Consider the following 22,312-nt stretch of genomic DNA (forward strand, 5'->3'; position numbering starts at 1 on the left):
ATTTTTTGAAAAAAAAGTTGTTAATCCCAAACTATTGCGAAATGGGCATTCTCCACTGGGGAAAGTTGCTCTGGGCTTGTTCAAACTGCACCGTCAACACGTGTGATTTATAGTTAAGCATTGAATGTTGAAATGGATGGATTTCTGTATCAAATGAAGCATATATGGGGAAAACAATGAGGTAAGAAAGTCAATTCGGTGGGTTACACTCACGAGAGAGGAAGAGGGTTATTTTAGTGAGGGAAGCGAGCTATCTTAAAGGGAAAGGTTGCCTTGGCTGGGGTGAGTTGGTTTATGAAAAACGGTTGAAACCGTTTGCTATAAAATGCATGGTTAAAATGTTTTGAAAGTAGAATAATATAACAATCAACACTTTTCCCCCTCTAACTTGAATGGTTTTCATTTTACTTTGCGAACTAACTTAGGTCCGCCAAACTACTGTTTCGTACAATCAGGGTTTACACCACTACACCAAACGTCCTAGGGTGTTTTGCCCAGAGTTGCTTAAGCAGACGATGACGCTTAACAATGTATTATGCACAAACAAGCAGGATACCAGTCGCATATTGTACACATGACATGGTATTTTAGCAGGTAACCTTATTCCACTTAGCATAATTAGGTTGTGCTCAGCTACTTTTTGTTTTGTGTTGAGCAACCTTATGAAAACGGGCACTGGATTTAAAATGACCTACTTTCTGGCCAAGTGAACGTTCCATCAGGGTTGCAGGTGGGTAGTGGTACAGCGGCATCTTGAAGTACATGAAGGAATTCCAGGCACTCTGCGTCCCCACTCTTAGGGCAGAAACCCACACTCATGCTGGCAAGAAGTTGAGTTCTTGTCTTTTCAATGCCGAACCTACAAATTTATTAAACATAGAAAATTACTTGTACTGTAACTGAGCCTTAAAGGAACACGTTGCATTGGATCGGACGCATATGGTTGGAAAGATGTTTTTCTAAAAGTAGAATACAACGATCCACACAAATCTGCCTCGAAATTGCGTGGTTTTCCTTTTACTTTAATTGCGAACTAATAACACGGTGGCCTTTTTTATGGGAGTCAAAAATTTGGCTCCAATAAGTGGCCGACCGTGGTAGTCGACGATGTGTGGATCATTGTATTCTACTTTTACAACAAACGCCTTACCCATATTATGCATTTATTAAAAAACGGTTACAGACGCTTTTCAAAGATCAACTTGACGGATCAGAGGCAATGTGTTCCTTTAACTCCAAACACGTGTAGTTATAGATCAGCTCAAAAACAAAACAAAAAACAGTTCATATTCCTCAAAAATTGTGTCTATTAATATGATCAGGTTTAGGAGACAAGCATGGGGGGGGGGTCACAAAGCACTGGAATCTCTTTCTTTTTCTGGTGATGACCTCTAGTGATATGTTTTTGTACATAAATTGTTCTCCATCAGTTGAAGATTGATTCACCCTTCAGATTACTCTTATTACCAAGCTACCATTACTCAAAAGAGATTTTACACACACTATACTACTTGATCCAATGAATACAGCTTCTCAACTTGGCTGCTTAAAGTAAGTTTAAAATATTAGTGTTTAAAGGCAGTGGACACTATTGGTAATTACTCAAAATAATTATCATCATAAAACCTTTCTTGATTACGAGTAATGGGGAGAGGTTGGTGGTATAAAACATTGTGGGAAACAGCTCCATCTGAAGTGACATAGTTTTCGAGAAAGAAGTAATTTTCCACGAATTTGATTTCGAGACCTCAAGTTTAGAATTTGTGGTCCCGAAATCAAGCATTAGAAAGCACACAACTTTGTGTGACAAGGGTGTTTGTTTCTTTCATTATATCTCACAAATTTGACGACCGATTGGGCTCAAACTGATACAGTTTTGTTATTTTATGCATAGTTTGAGATACACCAACTGTGAAGACTAGTCTTTGACAATTACCAATAGTGTCCACTGTCTTTAATGCTTAAAAAGTAAATTTAAAAACATGCTTAAACTTACAAGCTGCATACCTTTTGTTATTGACACAGACCAGTATTTTCGCTTGGTTTATCCCAACATACGCATAACCATCAAATCTATGAACATTTTGACTCTATAAGTCATCAAAATTGCAAGAGAAGAATGAAAGACAAAACACCTTTGTTGCACAATGTGTGTGCTTTCAGATGCCACAAAACGATTCAGGCCTTAAAGGCAATGGACACTATTGGTAACTACTCAAAATAGTTATTAGCAGAAAACCTTTCTTGGTGACGAGTAAAGTTCGATGACCAATTGAGCTCAAATTTTCACAGGTTTTTTTTTGCTTATGTTGCCGTACACCAAACGTGAAGGCTGGTCTTTGACAATAGACTGATCCATTAGGCTCCGCCCACAACGCACGTGTGAGCAAGGACACGTAGGGCTCTCCAAAGCCTTTCTGCACATTTCTGCCGCGCGCGCCAAGATACGCGCATGCACGTCGGACCTTATTTTATCGGACCTTTGTTGCGTTGTGATTGGTCAATACGCAATGGGGCGGAGCTTAATGGACCGGTCGTTTACCAATAGTGTCCTCCTAACCAGTGCCTTGAAGTCGTTAATCAGAGTTAAATAGTTGAGTGAGAAATTACCCGTTTCTCAAAAACGTTTACCGCAGAGAGAGCCGTTGCTGAAAAATGTGTTATTACTACCAACTGCTCTCCATTGTTTACCAAGTAATTTTTAAGGTAATAATTATTTTGAGTAATGACCAATATTTTTCAGTGCCTTTAATCATTGATCATTATTTTATGATTACAGAAGCGATCTTACCTAAGATGTAGTTGCATGTCATCAACAAACGGCACCTCAAAGGGCACTGGTACCTCCCACTGTTTACCTGAATTAATATGCAAATAAAACAATTACAAAATGCGTACATTGTGTAAAGATGGGATTTAATAGTCTCCGGAGTTGCAGTCACAATTTCTGAAAATCACACATTTCACTTTTTACAGCGAGCTCATTTTCTACGACCTCTCGTCTAATCAGAAAGCAATTAATAGTCCCATGTCATGTATTATTTGGCGCTTAATAATACGGTTGTTTCTAAACACACATTCAGTATTTTCCTGTGAGATGTTTGAATTGTGAGACCTTCTTGTACATAGCACCATGTTATGGTTTATAAGGTGTTGTATTGAGATATAAAGTCTTTCTAAAAAAGTGTGGAATATGCATTGATGTCGTCAAGCTGCCATCTTAGAGGTAATCCGACTGCATTTTTTTTGTTCATCAAAGTTGCCACTGTTTTAGTGCTTTTAAATGAGGAATTTTGTTTTCGATTAAAAAAAAGAATTTTGAATCCATAAAAGAAAACAAGGAAAGTTTTTGAAGATGACAATTCTATACTACAAAAAAAAATCCAAACTGACTATACACCCAACAATAGAATCGCATTGAACTGTGTACGCGCTTATCGTCAACGAACATTATCCCTTCTATGTGAGGGCGCCCTACTCCAATGACGTCATACCCCACTTACCCCACTCTGCCGTCAGGATTTGAACAGTGTAGTTCCACGAGTTGACTCCAAGGATGAACTGAAATTCACAGGGATCAAATCTCATGAATGCCTTGAAAGCCAGAGACACCATGAAGAGTTTAATGTTCATACAGCATTCTACGCCAAAGCAGCTCTCGTCAATCTTACAGTATACATTCTTAGGTAGAGATAACTGAAGAAGCGGGCAACCTATGGTGGATTGATGAGAGAATAGTCTTTTAAAACTAAAAAAAAAAATGTTTTGTTAATATTCACGTTAACCATTCATAGATAACTCGGGTGGGATTCGAACCCACGACCTTAGCTACTGGGCAATCTTGGTTGACCAGTTGATAAGACACTACTCTAGATTTGCAAAGGTCGTGGGTTCGAGTAATAATATGATATGAATGTGATTTGTTTTCACATCAGAGCTTAGTAAAGTATTGAATATATACAGTGCAAACACACATCGGTGTATAAGGGTTAAAACAGAATCAATATTCTCCCCCCCATGTTAACTTCCATCTATTAAAAACCTTCATACAAATTATTTAGATCTTGATCAGGTATTTCTTCATAAACTTTACCTTTCTCCACCGTTCACAATATTTTGAAGCCAGTTAAACTTGAAAAAAGGAGTAAAACAAATAATTGGTTGTCGTCATTTTGATAATACAATCTAGTGCATTTTCAAAGAATAAATAAAACAAATTAAGAGAATAGTTCGAACGTTAAAAACTGAATTGAAACGGAGACCCACAATGGGGTATCATTTCGGCGATATCTCAAAAACGCTTTACCTTTTGAAATTAAACCATGCTTTCTACATTTACATCACATTAAAACAATCGAACAGTTCCGAAATCCAAAGGTATATGTTAAAAGAGAATGAAAATTTACGGTCTTCGGGTTCTTTGTATCGCTGGAGGAGCATCTTCCTGTCTCCTTGTGAGCTTAGACCTCTCTGTTGAAGTTCAATCCTTAAAGCATCGTTGGTCATAGACTCGGGAAGAACACAGGGCTTGTCGCTCACAAGTTTCTAGTAATAATATAAAAAGTTTTATCATAGAGACTAGTACAAACAATTCATATTTTGTTTTTGATAATGGCGACAGTCATGCTGCCTTGGTGGAAGTACACTGACTTGACATTGTAGAGTCTAAAAAACAAACAAAAAAACAAATAGGAATTTTTGTTTAGTAAACAAGCATTTTCCCCTGTGTAGGGCAGGGTATCATAATCTGGTGACTAGAGGAGTATGTTAGTTCCGGTAACAGAAGTGTATTTTTTTCTTCCAGTTATTATTTTTGTGTAACGAACACTTTCTCCAGCTTATCATGCCCAATGTGCTCCATACCAGTCTTAGTCCATGACGTAAGTATCTCATACTCGTAGCATAACGTAACATAATGTATCGTGTAACGTAAAATGCAAAATACAACGTAATGTAACGTAACGTAAAATAAATTGTAACATAACAACATTTCAAACGATTATACGTAACGTAACATAACGTAAGGTATCATAACGTTGCATACCGTTTCGTAACGAACGAGGGGTAATAATGCTGGCAGCGCTTTGAGACGCCCTTCAGGCGTGTAAAGCGCTATATAAAAAAATAATACTAATACTGTTATTATTTAAACTTACGACTATCGTCTTGACAACTTTAAGCAGTTCGTCTGATGTATCCTCCAGTTTGAGCTTGCGGGCAAACGCTAGAATGGAGCTTATCTTCAGGTTCCGAAGAGTGAAGTTCTTGAAGGGTGATCCAGAGCCCATTTCGGGTTCTGGAAGGCCGAGGGACTCCATGGTGTCATTTCGACTACCTGAAAGTTGTGAACAATCAAATACATATCAATGTGTAACTACTCACACGTCATTTCAAACGAACACAATAGGACGAGCAGAAGAAGAGCAGAGTATACTGAGCACACCAGCTCTTCTCAGAGCAAAAACTCACAGAAAAGAGATTTACACATAGATAGTACCCGTAGGCCCTGCCTCAGGTCGACCTACGATTTTCTTACGCCCGCAACAAACCGTCGGAAACGCGCACAACAGCTTAGCAATCGCGCGCCTGCGATTGGTTCCCGACCGTCGGGATCACGTCGTACAAATTGAAATCGTTCTACTCTTGCAACTGTTAATTTTATCAGATTGTCTTATTAAAAAAACCCATCACAGTTACGCTCGGGTCGTAAATAATCGGCGACTGAAAAGTTCCGGATGGTCTTAGCTCAGGCGCAGTGTGATCCTGAAAAGTCAGTCGCCGACTGTTTTTTTGTTGACGCAACACGCAAGGTCGACCTGAAGCCAGCTTAAAGTTTTATTATTATTCATTTATAGTTTCTTCATATTAAAGGTTTCGGGTACTTTTTAAAAATGTCCACAGATTTACAGTAAACTTACAGGGTTTGAAGATAGTGGAAAGCTTCTCTTCAAATGTTACTAACTAAGGTTGTGTAGTTTTTGAGAAATGAGTAAAACAAGTCACAAAATCATTTTCGTCTCATGAGACCAAAATGATTTTAGCATGTAAACTCCCCTTAACCAGTTATGATATTATCTCAAAAACCACAGCACCTCAGTAAGTAAAATTTCAAGGGAAGCTTTCTACTATTATAATCTTCAAACTGTGTAAGTTTAATGTAAATCTGTGGACATTGTGTTTTTTGTTAGAAAAAAGTACATATTATACCCTTTAATCCACACCATGCAAAGCTCCAAACAATAAAGAACAAAGATAATGGTTTCTATATCTTACTCGGTGTATTTGCCTGTTCCAGAGCTGATTGCCGCGGGGGAGGTTGCTTAGCTCGGTCGGGCCTCTTTGTTGAGGTGGGTGGAGGTGTTTTTCGCTTCGGAGTCGTGTCTTTCTTTTTACCCTTCTTATTCTTGCGTCCCAGTAAAGATCCTTCTTTCACAGTTCTGCCCTGTATTTCGTAGTGATTGAAGGAAAACAAAGTTGCTTTATAACACTCGTTACTTTGGTTAATTTGTTTTAATTGCCTACAGGGTTCTGCTCTTGAGACCAATATATGCTCATTCAATACCATTCCTCTAAAGTTCATTTTCACTTGTTCTTCCTTATGGGGGATCGTTCATTCCCACACATTGGATGTTTATCCTCTGGAGCGAACTCTCTCAAAAAATGCGTAATATTCTTTCCGATGTACACAAGTTCAAAGTTGCCCAGAAACCAAACTCAACTTTTCAAGATGTGTTTTTTCAGTGCATAGTTTGGTTGCTTTCCATTGTAATGTAAATTTTAACTGTTGGTTTGCTTTCTTTTCACTGGATATGTACATAAGTATTTTTCTTTTCGAATGAGTGATTGGTGTCAAAAACATTTTTATTTTTAAATGTATGGTTGGTGTCAAAAAAAAAAAAAAATCATTTTCGAATGTGGGTGTCTAAAAAATATTTTTATTTTCGATCGTTGGTTGGTGTCAAAAAGTATTTTAATTTTCGAATGTGTGGTGGCTGGTTGGTGTCAAAATAAAATGTTTATTTTCGAATGTGAGGTTAGTGTCAAAAAATATTTTTATTTTCGAATGTGCGTCTTTGATATAAAAACAATGGAAAAGTGTACAACTCTCAGCCAATGATAGCCTTTGATCAAAGGTTGGGGTTAATGCAAGTGGTTTATTGCGTTGACATTTGTTGATGAAAACAAGCTGTTTTTTCGTAACATCGATCATCAACAGTAAAAGGGTATATTATTTAAATGTCCTGTCAGGGTGTTTGAGCGCGAGACCAGGCTTTCTGCTTGTTCTCATCCATATACTGTGGCTTTGCCGAGATGTAGAACAAAGAACTAATCCAGTAGCCTTTTCCCTCGTACTGTATCTCTTTGGAACTCCTTGCCTGGTGCATGTTTCCCCTCATCCTTTGATCTACCATCTTTTAAGAGGAATATCAATTCCTACCTTCAGCTCCACTGAATTTCTGCATGTCTATGTTTTCTTCCTTGTAGCCCTTTACCTATAGTGGCTTTTAGCTTTGTTTTGGGCGACTTGCATACAATACAAAATGTGAATCTTTACCTTCCAAACTAGTTTGTAATCGTCACAGACTTGTATCCATTTCGGTATCTCCAGTGGTCGTTTAGCCAAGTAGTTACTGGGATCGACGTATCCTTCTTTTGCTGCCAAGTCTGCAGCGGTCGGGTCGTCGTTAAGAGCACTGTCTAGAATCGAAGCTAGACGGTTTGGTTTGTTTTTCTTCATTGATAGATGGATGTAGTTTGGTGGTGCACAAGCTGTAGCACTCTCTACTCTGCCGATCTCAGTGCCGGCAATAACCTGTTTTAGGGAAAGCACCAAACAATTTCTAGAGCTAAATTATATTACATAGATCCTCATTTACAGCGAGTAGGGATTCATGTCTTCGCATGTCTTCTGCATCAAAACCCTTTAAAGACACGTCGATTTCAGAAAACTCTTCCTAACTTAAGACTATAATCTTAGGACATAGGACGAGTGTCAACCCTACACTGTAGCATGCATACCTTAAGAATAATCCTAAGTTAGGACAAGTTACTACTCATCCTAACTCAAGATAAGACGAGTCCTAACTCTTTGTGAAATCGACCCCCCGGACAGTACTATTGCACTCAAAATAATGTTAGCGTAAAAACTAACTTGTTAATGAGCATTGGAGAGCTGTTGATAATATTAAACATTGTGAGAAACGGCTCTCTCTGAAGTAATGTAGTTCTTGAGAAAGAAGTAACTTGTCACTATTTGAACTTTAAAAAAGAGATTTCAGATGAGGTCTCAAATTCAATACATCTAAAAGCACACAACTTGTTCGACAAGGGTGTTTTTTCTTCCATTATTCTCTCGCAACTGGAGTTCAAGTTTCCATAGGTTTGTTGTTTTATGCATTTGTTGAGATACACAAGTGAGAACACTGGTCTTTAAAGCAAACGGATACTAAAAAAAAAGCTAGCTCTAAAGAAAAAAAAAATTAAAAAAAACTTGGTACTTACATTCGTATATCGGGTTGCTGATATTGTACGGTTTGGTGTAATGTTATCAATGAATATCTTAATGTTGCGGAATGAACCTCCTTTCGCTTCAAGGATGACCTGGTTTGGCTTATTGGAGTTTCTGTAGATCAAACCGGAAAAGGGCGCCACCAACTACAAAACACATCAAACAGAGATGAAGATATTTAAAAGCATTTAACAGATTTTGGAAATTTGAATAGTATAATATGTATGTTTATTCATTGTTAATGGTTTACTCGTAGAAAACAAATTCCCATGGCGACCAAGGGTCGATTTACAAGAAAGTACACACAGTACACAATTTAAAAGTAAAAACAAATTACACAATTTCAAAATAGACATGAACATCGGTTTAGGAGATACAATAACAATAAAGCAAACATGTTTGAAAAATGGTGAAACATTAGCCCGAATAAAAATACTGTTGGCGCACAAAAGAACAAAAATAGAAAAAAGAGAAAATAAGCTAAACAAGTGCATAAGATTTCACATCTTAAATTCAAACGTATAGTTCGAAAGACATTCATTCAGTGAAGTGGAAATACTCAAATGGAGAGAGACACAGAAAAAGAAGGGTAAAAGATGAATAGAGAGGCAAAGGGGGTTGGAGGGAAGGGGCTCGGTTGACCACAAATAGATGGAAACACAAAGGAATAGATAGGCCTATCAAGGGGGAAAAAGTAATAATTTGGAGAAAGAACATTTTTTCCCCGAATTTCGTTTCCTGATAATTAGATTTTTAGGTCCAGAAATCAACCATCTGAAAGCACACAACTTCGTGTGATAAGGTTGTTTTTCTGTCATTACTATCTCGCAACTTCGACGACCAATTGAGTTCCAACTGATTGTTATTTTGTGCAAGTTTTGAGATACATCAAGTGAGCAGACTGTTCTTTGACAATTACCAAAGGCGTCCTGTGTCTTTAAGTGAATGAGGCAGGCTAAACAAGGGGGGGGGGGGGTAGTGTTGACTATTATTGTATGTGAAATATTATGAATGACCAACCTTTGCTCCTTGGGGCATCTCTAGGTCGACACCCTGGTCCTCGTAGTATCCAGCCGAGTCAGTTGGATAGAACCCACCCGAGGCGCACTCTCCGGTCCCCGGTGAGCGGTACTTCCTTGGAAACTGCCTGTGAGCTTTAGGACCGAATAGCTTCATAATAAGAGTCAAGGACTTCTGGTATCTGAAAAAAAAAACCATTTTGGTGAAAGGCGGGATGTTAAACTAATGTACGAGATGATTTCAATGTTTGAGAGTACCGATGAAATCAAACGGAAGAGTCAATAATGAAAACAGGAAAAAGAATTAACTATTGCAAACTCCTTACCAACCAAATGGCCCGATGTTTCGATCCCTCGAAGAGTCTTTCTCTTTAGTCTTCGAGAAAGACTCTGTCATCAAAGGTCGAAATCAGGTTATTAACTAATTTTTAAATAAAGAAAAGAGTCCAAAACTATGTAACAAAATTTACTTTTATGACTGTTTTAAAACAATTAAAGTGAAACTGGTTTTAGACTGAGCTAGTAAATCGGCTGGGAATTAAGTGCTTAAATTTGACTCTCCAAAGCCCCGTTCACACTCCCTGTGAATGAGATTTCAAAGCGAATTTTGATATCACATGGCTGGCAGCAGATGTCGCAGGAGTTGAGCACATTTCAACTGATGCAGATTATCAGTTGTGACTTTTGGACGTCAACATTTATATCGCATTCGCAGGAAGAATGAACTAGGATTTATAATTCTCGTTTAATATTTATGCATGGGGTACGTCACAATTCCAACCCTATGGTAAGAATGACGATGTCATGCATGAATATTAAGAAAGGCATGTTGTCGAGTTTTTTTTACAAAGAAATTGATACCACACGAACTTACGAATCTTTGAGCGTCTGGTAAGCTTCCTTGACTGCCTTGATGGTGTCAAAGACGAGGTCGTAGATCTCAAAGAATGGAGCCAAGAGTTCTTTGATTGGTTCAATTGGTCCCATCAGATCCATCAAGATTGACTCGATTTCTGCCTGGACTTTGGTCCTCAGGGTACACTGAGAAAGGGAAATCAATTCAATTTCAAAATATAGAAACAACTAAGTTCTACAAAAGATAAAAATTTGCATCGGGGATAAAGAATATTTATAACTTTGGTTTTTACCCATACACCGATGTGTGTTAGCACTGTATACTCAGTACTTTCCCCGAGTCCTTTGAAAAAAATATCACAGGCATGTTACTCGGGTGGGATTCGAAACCCACGACCCTTGCAATTGTAGAGCAGTGTCTTACCAACTAGACTACCGAGGTTGCCCGGCAGCTAGAGGCAGTTCGAAGCTGGCTCTAGAATTGCAAGGGTCGTGGGTTCGAATCCCACCCGAGTAACATGCCTGATATTTTTTCACAGGACTCGGGAAAGTCGGGAGAGTATACAGTGCTAACACACATCGGTGATGGGTATAAACTAGAATTAATAACTAAGTTCAAATAACTATGGACACTTGCTCCCACCCAAAAGAAATAATAATCTCAGAAATGCTAACAAACTTTGCTCAATCAAGTGTACAATTCCAACAGGTATAACAACAGCTCGATTCCTTCTCCAACCCAGTTCTCAACAATTCAATTTTTTACTAAGTGTTTTTTAAAGGAGCTTGAATTCAAGCTAATTTATTATATTCAGATAATTTATTATTTGTGATACAAATTTACAAGGGTTGCCAAATCTCCCACTTTGGCATGAGACGCATAGCCACGATGACCCGGTATCGATGCCTCTGGACGACAGACCACAAGAGGGTGTGCCCAATGTGGTTTTTTTTTGTGCGAAAAGTCTTCATTATTTTTCGTTTAATAAAACATCCCAACTTTGGGAGATAACGTATACAGTAATCATTGATTTAAATGCAAATGTTTTATTTCATTTATTTGTTATTTTACTTTTTTCCCCAAATTAATCTCGTCTGGTTGGCGTTTCTGCTTTCATTTGACAAAAATAGGGGCCTCAGTTTTTATACGGTGTTTCTTTTATATAATCGTTTGTGTATTGCTTTTACTTGCCATCTTTTGGTTTAGTTCTCACTACAATTTTAGATTTATGTATCATGTGTAGTATAATATAAACTTTTTGCGGGCAAGGTCTGGGAGAGCATCTTTTTTTTTACTTTTTTTCGTCTTTCACTGGACGGCCTCTGCTTGTTTTTTATAATTATTGTGTTATCCGAAGAATAAAAAAGTAAAAATTAAAAATAAAATGCATCTAGTACATCACACTATTTGGCACTTTGCAATATATCTTACCGAGTCTAGGGCGCCCCCAGTCAACTTCTTGATGGGATCATCTGAACTCTGAACCTCATCAACCCATACTTTAAGATCTCTCTTGATGTTTCCAAGATGCATGGTCAATTCTTCGATCATGTCGCCAATGACTTTGGGTAGATCAAACCAGTACGGTCTTTGACCTATACAATGGAAATGTCACACCAAAAAAGTCACATTAAAAAGTAAACACAAAAGTTGTTGATGCTCTCATCTTCCACAGGGCCAATCTCCATAGAGCTGTTTAAGGGACACTATGGCCAATTGTAACAGAGCAGTCTTCTCACTTGGTGTATCTCAACTGGCATACAATTACAAACCTGAGAATTGCTTTGCTTAATTGGTCGTTGTAGTTGCGAGAGAATAATGGACAAAAGTCTTGGTGCACAAGTTCAGATGCTTGACTTTGAGACCTCAACATCTCTTGTACGTACCTTCCTTAAAGAAGTTTGCTTCCTCCACTTGCTTCTTAGCTTCAAATATCGAATCAACGGCTGTTTTGATACTGTTGAAAAGTAGGCAAAACGTTATTAATAAAGCAAAATACTGGCCAAACAACTTGCCTTTTTCCAGTTTAAAATATCTTTATCTATTTTACTGACGATCGGAAACTGAGATTATAGACAAGTCAGCTGAGAAATGACATAGGTAAGGGGGCAATAAGCTGAAAGCTACACATAAACATATTTATATAAACCACAAATCATAAACATATTTAGTTAAACTTTTGCGGTATACCCGCTGCTAATACAAATGTCTCAGGGACAAAGTCGACCTGACTGTTACCTATGAATTTATTCACAGGACTCAGAGGGCTAAAATACACATCGGTGTGAGGGTAAAACACATTGTAAAGCTTTTGTAAACGGGTTTTGGTATTTTTTGTAAGACACAAAACACAAAATTCCACAGATTTATTATATACATCTTTGTGCACAGTAAGTTGGGATCCATGTCTTAAAGAAAAGCGTGATTTACAATTAGAGGTACCAAAACCATTTAAACCCTTTACACTTGACACTATTGGTAAATTCAAAAACCAGTTTTCTTATTTGGTGTATCTCAAAATATGCATAAAACAACAAACCTGTGGAAATTGAAGCCCAATTATTGGGCGTTGAAAAATGCCCCTTTTGCCCCAGATTTGCTTTCAGATGCTTGATTTTGAGACATCAAAATCTAATTCCGAGGTCTCGAAATCAAATTCAAACATTTTAGTGACAAATAACTTCTTTCCTTACTTCAGAGGAAGCTGTTTCTCACAATGTTTGTTACTATTAACAGCTCTCCATTTCTCATTACAAAGCCAGGAAATGTTTTTAAGGGAAGGTATACACGTTTGGTAATTATTCAAAACAAATATTAACTTAAAAACTGACTTGGTAACGAGCATTGGAGACCTGTTGGTAGTACAAAACATTGTGGGAAACGACTCCCTCTGAAGTAACGTAGTTTTTGAGAAAGAGGCAATTCTCACAAAAATAAAACAAGACTTTCTTTTATTGAAAGCACACAAATTCGTCCAACAAGGTTGTTTTTTCTGTCATCATTTTCTCGCAACTTGGATGACCGATTGAGCCCAAATTTTCACAGGCTTGTTATTTTATGCTTATGATGGGATACACCAAGTGAGAACACTGGTTTTTGACAAGTACCAATGTGTCCAGTCTCTTTAAAAGGTAATAAGTTGTACGCTCAGTGTTTCATTCATCATCACCGTCTTCAACTGTGTCGAAACTGGAGTATACTCGCACTTATGGTTCAAACTAGCGAGTGCACTCGCACTTGATCCGAACGTGTACATTGCCTTTAGTACTTACAGGGCACAGTGAATCAGTATTTTTTACCTCAGTATGATGTTGCTGTTAATATATTATTGTTTCCTTCTTTTGAGTATGATTCAACTTTCTTTTCTACTACAGGGGAACGTGACTTCTGTTGACTTTCAACACTCACTTGATAACTCCCTTGAGTATGTCTCCAATAGCCTTCAGTGGTGATTTGAGTAAATCTCCGATGACGTCAGCTATACTCTCTATAGACATCTGTATTTGTTCGGCTGCCCAGGGTAAGGTCACAGTGATAGCCTCATTTACAGCCTTTTGAACAAAAAAGGAAAAACACAAAATCAGAAGCTACCTACTTGGTTTTTTTCATTTAAGAATATTACAGACCTGCCGTCGGTTTCACAAAGAGTTAGGACTCGTCTTGTCTTGAGTTAGGACGAGTAACTCGTCCTAACTTAGGAGTAATCTTAAGGTCCGCATGCTACAGTGCAGATTTGGGACTATTCCTTAAGTCCTAAGATTAGTCTTAAGTTAGGAAAGTTTTGTGAAATCGACGGCAGGTGTTTGCTAAGTGTGAGCACCATATGTAATCCACCAAACACATAAATTGACAAACCTGTAGAAGTTTGAGATCAATCAACCACCTGAGTCACGAGAATAATACCGAAAACCGATTGTTTTTGCATGACGCCATTTAAACAAGAATGAATTAAAGTGTCACTTGATAACTCTAAAAGGGAAATTAATTTTGTCTAATTTCTCACGAAATGTTACATTTCAGAAAGATAATTTTTAAGGAATGTTTTCTACTTTCATCATTATAAGGACCTTATACGAGTTTTTGTTCTTGTAATGTCCATTTAAAATGATTTTTTCCAACTTAAAATTTACAATTCGTTTAGTTAACTTATTGATGTCTTATTTGTGCAGTGACGATGGTAAAGGACGTCATCGTTAAAATAGTCACATCATACTGTGATCGCTGACTACCGTCCGTAAAAAACCTCTACTGCACAAACTCTTGGTGGCGCACTTGATTATGTAACGCCCGCACGTATTGTGTGCACCATTACCAGATATATTATAGCCATTGAAACTTTACCTTTTTTCAACTTTTGGTAGGTCAGCCGTTTGTAAGTTTTGCTAAATTAACCTAGTAAAAAAAAACTATTTTTTTTCTTCTTCTCCGAAACCGCATCGCTGCAAGTTTTTATTGAGCTTTCCTACCGTTCCAAAGCCAAATAGTCGAACTGTTAAGCCTAAATTTAATAAATCGCCTCAAAAGGTAAATCGCATAGTCCCAAGGTTCTGAACCATCGTTGTAATTACACAATCTATGAATTGTATGACCCCCCCAACGTTCTTGATCATAAGATTTGGAGGGCCTTAACATTAGGCACCTGAATTTGTTGTGCTATTCAGTGCTGTGCGCCTCACTACTAGGCTTAACTTACCTGGTAGAACTCCATGACGTCTGTCTTTATATCACTGAATAATTGAGCTGCCTTGTTGACTACCATGATCACGCCACGGATTGAGGGCGGGAGTTGATCCGGATCAAACTGCGCGAGTCTAGCAACGGCATTGGCTGCCACCGATCGCATACCCTGGAAGTTACAAAAAATAAATTGAATAGGCGACTTTTGGGACGCTTGGTGGCAGCATACTTACCAGGTGGGTAACATTCATTGTTCTCGGTAATGTGCACACGCTCAGAACTATGTAAACAATGGAAATTTACCTGGTGAGTCTGCTGCCACCTAGCATTCCAAAGTCTCCCATTGAATTCGATTCTCTAGTTAGAGGCATATGTGTTTATTAAAGAAAATTTTATAATGACAGGATCAAAAGAAATTTGTCAACTTTTGAATGTTACGTTGAATGTGAGTTATAAAGTTTAAAGTGTTCGATTTTTTGTTCCTAAGAATAATCGCACAGAACAAACAAAACCATAGTGTTTCAATTTAGTTAAACGATTTTCACAACTACACACATATTGTTGTTTTTATGTAAGGTGTAATCGTAAGATGCAATCGGGACAAACATACTTAGTTTTGCTATTCATTTATATATAAGAAGAAAAACACTTTATTTGATTTTGTAATTTTTGAAGAAAAAAACCCACTTACACTGATGCGGCTCGGGATATTTTCAAGTGCCTCAACGAAGTCATCAAAAAGTTTGTTTATACTGGTATCTCCATTGAAGAGGTCAACAACGATGTCTACCGCCCTCACGATGTTTCCAACAACTCGCTCTATGACTAAATCATAGACTTTCACCAGGTCACTGATGCGGTCAACCCCAAACTCCTGATTGGAAAAAACGCAAAAACAAGCGATGTGCTGATTTTACAGGTTAACCTACCTCAATTGATTTTAATACATGTAAAGCAATTATTTAAAGGCCCTGGACACTATAATAATTACCCAAAATGTTTATTAGCGTAAGCAATTTCTAGATAACAAGCAATGGAGAGAGCTGTTGATAGTACAAAACTTTGTGAAAAACGGCGTCTTTTAAAGTTACGTAGTTTTTGTTCAAGAAGTAAGTTTCCACTAAAATATTTGACTTTGATTTCGAGTTAAAAGAATTAGATGTTGAGGTCGCGAAATCAAGCATCTGAAAGCACACAACTTCGTGTGAAAAGGTAGTTGTTTTCTTCCATTATTCTCCCGAAACTTCGACGACCAATTAAGTTCAAAAATTCAAATGTTTGTTATTTTGTGCAAAAGTAAAAGAACAGTCTTCTCACTTGGTGTATCTCACCATACATATAACATAACAACCTATGAAAATTTGTGCCGAGATATTAATGAAAGTTGCGAGATATTAATGAAAAAAAAAACACCTTGTCACACGAAGTTGTGTGCTTTTGGGTGCTTAATTTCGAGACCTCAAATTATAAATCTAAGGTCTCGAAATCAAATTCGTGGAAAATTACTTCTCTCTCGAAAACTACGTTACTCAGAGAGAGCCGTTTCACAATGTTTTATACTATCAACAACTCCCCATAACTCGTTACCAAATAAGGTTTTATGCTAATAACTATTTTGAGTATTTACCAATAGTGTCCACTGCTTTTAAGAAGCATATTTCAAAGCGTAGGCTTACCTGTAGAATATTCAAATTGTACTCAATGTGCCCGTTGAAACAGAAGCGTGCTCTTGCGATATCTAGTTTCGTATCCACAAGTCCAACTAGTACCGTTGCATAAGCCTCGTCCAGAATGTCTAAACGAAGATGGCCGCTGAGAGGAGCTGAAAAATATCAAAAGGTATAGTAATAAAAAATACTGCAGGTGTAACGTTTTTGCTTACTGATACGGGAAGCCTCTTGTATGCTTATGCAATATAACCTTTGTTTTACAAACTTGATTAATATCGGCCCAAAGGTGACCGAAACAGTGTGTATATCATAATTATTTATTTTTTACTTATAACCCCCCCCCCCCCCCCCCCCACAGTTTTGACCCAAGATCGCCCCATACGTAAAAGAATGCCCACTTTTGGCAATTACTCAGTGGCACTGCGTGAATGAACTTTAAAAATGTGGCAAAGTTATTTTCAATTTTGTCAAGAAGTTCGGAAAAGAGAGGAAGCACTTTGGGTCCATGTTTGTCCAAAAGTGTCCCTGATAGGTAATCTTCAATGAGGCCATCGCACGGTTTTCAACAGTGCCCAATTTCATAAAGCCTGTCAGCACAAAAAATTTGCTTAGCATGAAATTTCTTCCTTGGTAAAAACAGGATTACCAACCTAATTTCCACGTGATTTTCAGGATTGGGCAAACAACAGCTGATCACCAGTATCAAGCAATTTGCAACAAATGAAAATTTGGTTGGTAATCCTGTTTTTTACCAAGGAAAAAATTTCATGCTTAGCAAATTTTTGTGCTTACAGGTTTAATGAAATTAGCCCGTTTCCGTTTGCATTTGTTTGTGTTTATGCGGGATAGGTTATAATTATCTGACTTGTACTTGTGTACTTCTTTTATGGAGGGACTCAATTATTAATCAGCCTCACCTATTTTGATGTCGAGTGCATTTCTGATAGTAAACCCAAACTCAGATCCGGTATCGGGGCTTCCGATTAGCTTCTTCCACTGATAGGCTGGGCTGGCCAAGTGGAACTCAATCCCCTCCCAGAATCCACGACGTACTCGCCGTCTGGAAGGGGAACTCGCTCCCTCGGTGGACATCAACTCGGACGAGTTGCTGGAGTCCATATATCTAGGAAAGGAAGATCAACATCAATGTCAACACTACGGAGGAACACCGGAACCATTTTTGTTATTCCAATCCTATAAGCTAAAGTAGTAGTCCAGTCTAATTTCTATACCATCCGTCCTGGTAACAGTCAAAAGCAGGACAGTTCTTTTCAGTACTGAGAAGTCTCCCGAACCTCTGACTAGCTACTCCACGGTAGTAGAATAAAGCAAGACAGTTCCCTAAGAACAGCTCTACCTGGCAAGTAGATACACACATGGTGTTACCGCAAACCAAATATACTTTGTTATTCCACTTCATAATAAAAAATGGTGTTACAACACCCAACAACTATGTTCTTTCCACGAAAATGTGTAAGCGATTCCCAAAGGATAACTGCATACACATTTTCAAAAGTAATTAATATTAAACTTACTTGAGCAGATACTTCAGAAAACACTTCACCTAAATTACTAATACCTCACACAAAATATTAACATAAATGACTGCATTTACTTTCACATGCTGATCTTTGTATGCATTGAGTTTTGTCTGCACCTGCTAGTTTAAACCAAGTGCGAGTATACTCCAGTTTCTGCACAGTATATTGAAAACGATGATGACGAATGAAACACTGAGCGTACAACTTATTACCTTTTAAAAACAGTTGACACATTTAGTAATTGTCAAAGACTAGTCTTCTCACTTGGTGTATCTCAACATAATTATGCATAATAACAAACCTATTATCTCGAAGTTGCGAGATAATAACGAAAGAAAAAAACACCCTTGTTGCATGCACGAAGTTGTGTGCTTTTAGAAGCTTGATTTCGAGACCTCAAAATCTAATTCCGAGGTCTCGAAATCAAATTCGTGGAAAATTACTTCTTTCTCGAAAACTATGTCACTTCAGAGGGAACCGTTTCCCCCAATGTTTTATAGTATCAAACTCTCTCCATTTCTCGTTACCAAAAAAGGTTTTATGCTAATAACTATATTTCGTGTAATTACCAATAGCGTCCAGTGCCTTTAAACTCATGAAGTAAAATCCTACTTACTCTTCTGGATTGACAAACTTTGAGGCATGTTTGTAGACACCGTTTGGATGATCTTTGTAAAGCAATGATGCCTCATATCGAACATGTTCGTCTTCATCTTCATCCAGGGCCGACTTGAGCAGGATACCTGCAGCCTGCAAAGGAAACCAAAACATTGTATTCAAAAGGGTGAGACTTACATTTAAAGGATTTTGGTAGGCCTACTTTTTGTAACAAAAAACACAATTTTTACATCATTACACCGTTTGCAGATAATGATAGTAGAAAGCTTACCTGAAACTATTACTTGCTGAGGTGCTGTAGTTTTTGAGAAGTGAGTAAAACAAGTCACGAAAACAAATTCGTCTCAGGAGACGAACATTATCTGAGTATGTAAAACTCCATTTCTCAAAAATTACAGCACCCCAGCAAGTAATATTTTAAGGGAAGCTTTCTACCATCACTATATTCAAACCGTGTAAGTTTAATGTTAATTATGTGGACATTACGTTTTGTGTCCTACAAAGAGCACTCAGACCCTTTGACAATCTCATACAAATTGTTTTTTGTTGAGCAAAAGGCCAGCCGATTGTCTTTAAAATTGTGTCGGGCGGCCATTTTGAAAACATTGGCAGGACGCTAAACATGTTTTTCTTTATTTAGTTTAATAAGCTCCTTTACTTTGTCGTGGTGGTAGTCTCTCATAGAGTGTAAACCAGCTCTTTTCAGCAGAGGATGGGTGGTGGTCGAGTTGGTGTAACTATGGATGTGTGGAAAGGAACGATGGAGGGCAGCATTGCCGAGAGCTTCAATACATGCTACCGTGTTGTGGTGGAATTCGTCCCGTTCGTCCGCAGAAAGATTTGTGACAGTATTGCTGTATCTCCATGGATCTAGTGATTCAAACAAGGTGCAATTAATTATTGAACATCTGTTAATTTAAGTTCAATTCAATTGAAATACACATTGCATGTGTAATTGCCATAGTTCCATGAAAAAAGTACAATCCAATGTAACTATAGTAAAGCAACAAATAACATTAAATACACTGGACACTATTGGTATTTGTCAAAAACCAGCTCCTCACTTGGTGTCTCTCAACATATGCACAGCATAACAAACCTGTGCTTTCAGATGCTTGATTTCGAGACCTCTAAATCTAATCAAATTAGTAGAAAATTACTTCTTTTTCAAAACTTGCGTTTCTTCAGAGGGATCCGTTTCTCACAATGTTTTATACTATCAATAGCTCCCCATTACTTGTTACCAAGTAAGGTTTTATGCTAACATAATTATTTTGAGTTATTACCAATAGTGTCCAGTGCCTTTAAGTAGCAGTGAGCAGGATAAATGTAAAAAGTATAGCAATTTCTTGATATTGTGCAATTCATAATCATATAGACGTTAAACAATGAGAGATATTGGCTGTCGCCAGCTTGATTTTTGTAATCCCCTAGTGGGAGTTTGCCGAGGTCCCTTGACGGGAAAACCATCTAAACAAAATAGTAAACAAACTAAACCAACCGTGAACACCAAGTTTGTCCTCAATCTTCACAACGATCGCCTCAGCTTGGGATTTGTATCCAGCAGTCCAAAGGTTACCAGCTATGGCACCGAGTACCATCACAGCAACTCGCTGTATCTCCGGGTCACGTAATGGCTCTGAAACGAATCATAATGAACCGAGACTAAGATGCTTCTTGATAAGCAAAATTGAGGTGTACTTTATTTGTTTACTTTATTTTAAAAGCAAAAAGATTTAGAGGGTTTTCTGATACCTTTTGTATATTAGCTTGTTGGCCATGGATTCTTATTCACTCTGAATTAAGATGTATGTAACATAATTTACCAGTAGAATGTTTAGCTTCATTAGACATAAAACTTTTGAGGAGAAAGGGAAAATTACTTAGCGATGTTTTCAGGAGAGTCGCGTTAATTCAATTTCGTGGACGTTATACACGCTGTAATAATTTTCGTCTCCCGCCTGTGCGGCACCATAATGTAGCCCGAGCCCTAAATGTAGCCCGGGCCCGCCCGAAACGAACGTTATTATAGTCGCGTAATTAATACAATAACTGATAAATCAGTTGTACTGTGTCTCCCGAGAAACAAATTATTTTCGTGACTTTGTTTTACTGATTTCTCAAAAAACTACAACACCTTAGCAAGTGACATTTTATGGGAAGCTTTCTACCATCATTATCTTCAAACCGTGTAAACAGTTTAATTTAAATCTCTGGTAATTGTGTTTGTGTCCTACAAAAAACCCCCAAACGCTTAAAAGTAGAGCGAAGACATACTGTAGTTTATTTTTTTGTTTAAATAATACGAAGGAACCCCTGAATGAACAAGAATGGCTCACCTGGAAAGACTTGAGGGTTGAAAACAATATCCTCCAATATTTCTAGATAATGCTGTGGATGAGGAATATCATTTAAGGGTTAAAGGAATATAATTTAAGGGTAAAACATGAAAAGTGGACACTCCTTATAACTTGTGAAAAGAATACAAGCATTACAGAAATGTTGCTAACTTGTCTGTTTCCCAGATGTTGAAGACACAATATGGAAAACAAAATGTAACAAATATTATTCTTTTAAAAAGTTTTATTCGTACACCACCGAGTACACTGTAAAACTGCAGTTTGTTTGTGTGCAGAAGCATAGATGTAGATAGTGTTTTCTAACCGGAGGTATCCGAATCTATTAGTCTGTCTAAAGGGTCCTATACCATATCGTTCGGGTCTGTCTGAACTGAAAGGGGTTTCTTTTGATTTTGCTAAAAACTGATCAAGTTATTAACGAAAATATGTTTTCGGTCTACTAGCTGCACACAATCATGTATGGCAGCGGGATGTTTTATTGTGCAAAATATACTTTGAGCTGACTTTGTGAAAATGAAAGATTTTTCCATTCAGTTCGCTGCCAATGGTCCAAAATAGAAACAAATCGCCTTGAGGACAGACTATCAGATGAAGCGTACTATACCTTTGATATAGCTCGAGTGAATCCGGCAGACGCGATGAGTAGTCTCTCCACAAGGTCTTTATTTGGTTTTGGAGACAGGAGGATGAGATCAGCCAGGAGAGACTGTGAGAAGTCGGTTTCCAACGCGGTTACAGCATCTAACATATTGAGCCTGTCTTCCTTGTCACGATGGCGTCTAAAAGAAAACGAAATATGTGTTTAAAGACCTAATAAGTGGTCTCTCAAAACCTGCTTCAGGCTGCAGAATAAAATATTATTATTATCATCTTTTTGGCCATCTCACAAAGTACATAAACAATATTAGCCGCAAAACTAAAGCACTGGTGTTGAATAAAGATGAGTGACAGAAGGTTTGGATGCAACAAGGAACATGTGAAGAATAAATGAGAGCTGGAGATGAGTGTAGATTGGGTAAGACATGAAATGGGCTGGGAGAGGAAACAGCAGGGCATATAGGA

At 37.7% G+C, this 22,312-nt stretch overlaps 1 protein-coding gene across 1 annotated transcript in view; it reads right to left on the reverse strand.

Moving 5' to 3' along the window:
- Positions 1 to 22,312, reverse strand: part of LOC139945370 (uncharacterized) — a 152,515-nt gene that overhangs the window by 108,139 nt on the left and 22,064 nt on the right. Inside the window, exons 12-33 of the mRNA XM_071942719.1 lie at positions 21,855 to 22,029; positions 21,230 to 21,281; positions 20,392 to 20,529; positions 19,549 to 19,760; positions 18,889 to 19,022; positions 17,649 to 17,854; positions 16,738 to 16,883; positions 15,753 to 15,935; positions 15,078 to 15,230; positions 13,793 to 13,935; positions 12,271 to 12,341; positions 11,816 to 11,979; positions 10,403 to 10,569; positions 9,530 to 9,710; positions 8,503 to 8,655; positions 7,556 to 7,813; positions 6,274 to 6,442; positions 5,157 to 5,335; positions 4,407 to 4,545; positions 3,504 to 3,713; positions 2,792 to 2,858; positions 696 to 859 (exon numbers count right to left, since the gene is read on the reverse strand). Of these exons, the coding sequence (XP_071798820.1) occupies positions 696 to 859; positions 2,792 to 2,858; positions 3,504 to 3,713; positions 4,407 to 4,545; positions 5,157 to 5,335; positions 6,274 to 6,442; positions 7,556 to 7,813; positions 8,503 to 8,655; positions 9,530 to 9,710; positions 10,403 to 10,569; positions 11,816 to 11,979; positions 12,271 to 12,341; positions 13,793 to 13,935; positions 15,078 to 15,230; positions 15,753 to 15,935; positions 16,738 to 16,883; positions 17,649 to 17,854; positions 18,889 to 19,022; positions 19,549 to 19,760; positions 20,392 to 20,529; positions 21,230 to 21,281; positions 21,855 to 22,029 (3,464 nt within the window). The remainder of the gene's footprint in view (positions 1 to 695; positions 860 to 2,791; positions 2,859 to 3,503; positions 3,714 to 4,406; positions 4,546 to 5,156; positions 5,336 to 6,273; positions 6,443 to 7,555; positions 7,814 to 8,502; positions 8,656 to 9,529; positions 9,711 to 10,402; positions 10,570 to 11,815; positions 11,980 to 12,270; positions 12,342 to 13,792; positions 13,936 to 15,077; positions 15,231 to 15,752; positions 15,936 to 16,737; positions 16,884 to 17,648; positions 17,855 to 18,888; positions 19,023 to 19,548; positions 19,761 to 20,391; positions 20,530 to 21,229; positions 21,282 to 21,854; positions 22,030 to 22,312) is intronic.

This window comes from Asterias amurensis, chromosome 12 (genome assembly GCF_032118995.1).
Source record: "Asterias amurensis chromosome 12, ASM3211899v1".
Taxonomy (NCBI): Eukaryota; Metazoa; Echinodermata; class Asteroidea; order Forcipulatida; family Asteriidae; genus Asterias; species Asterias amurensis.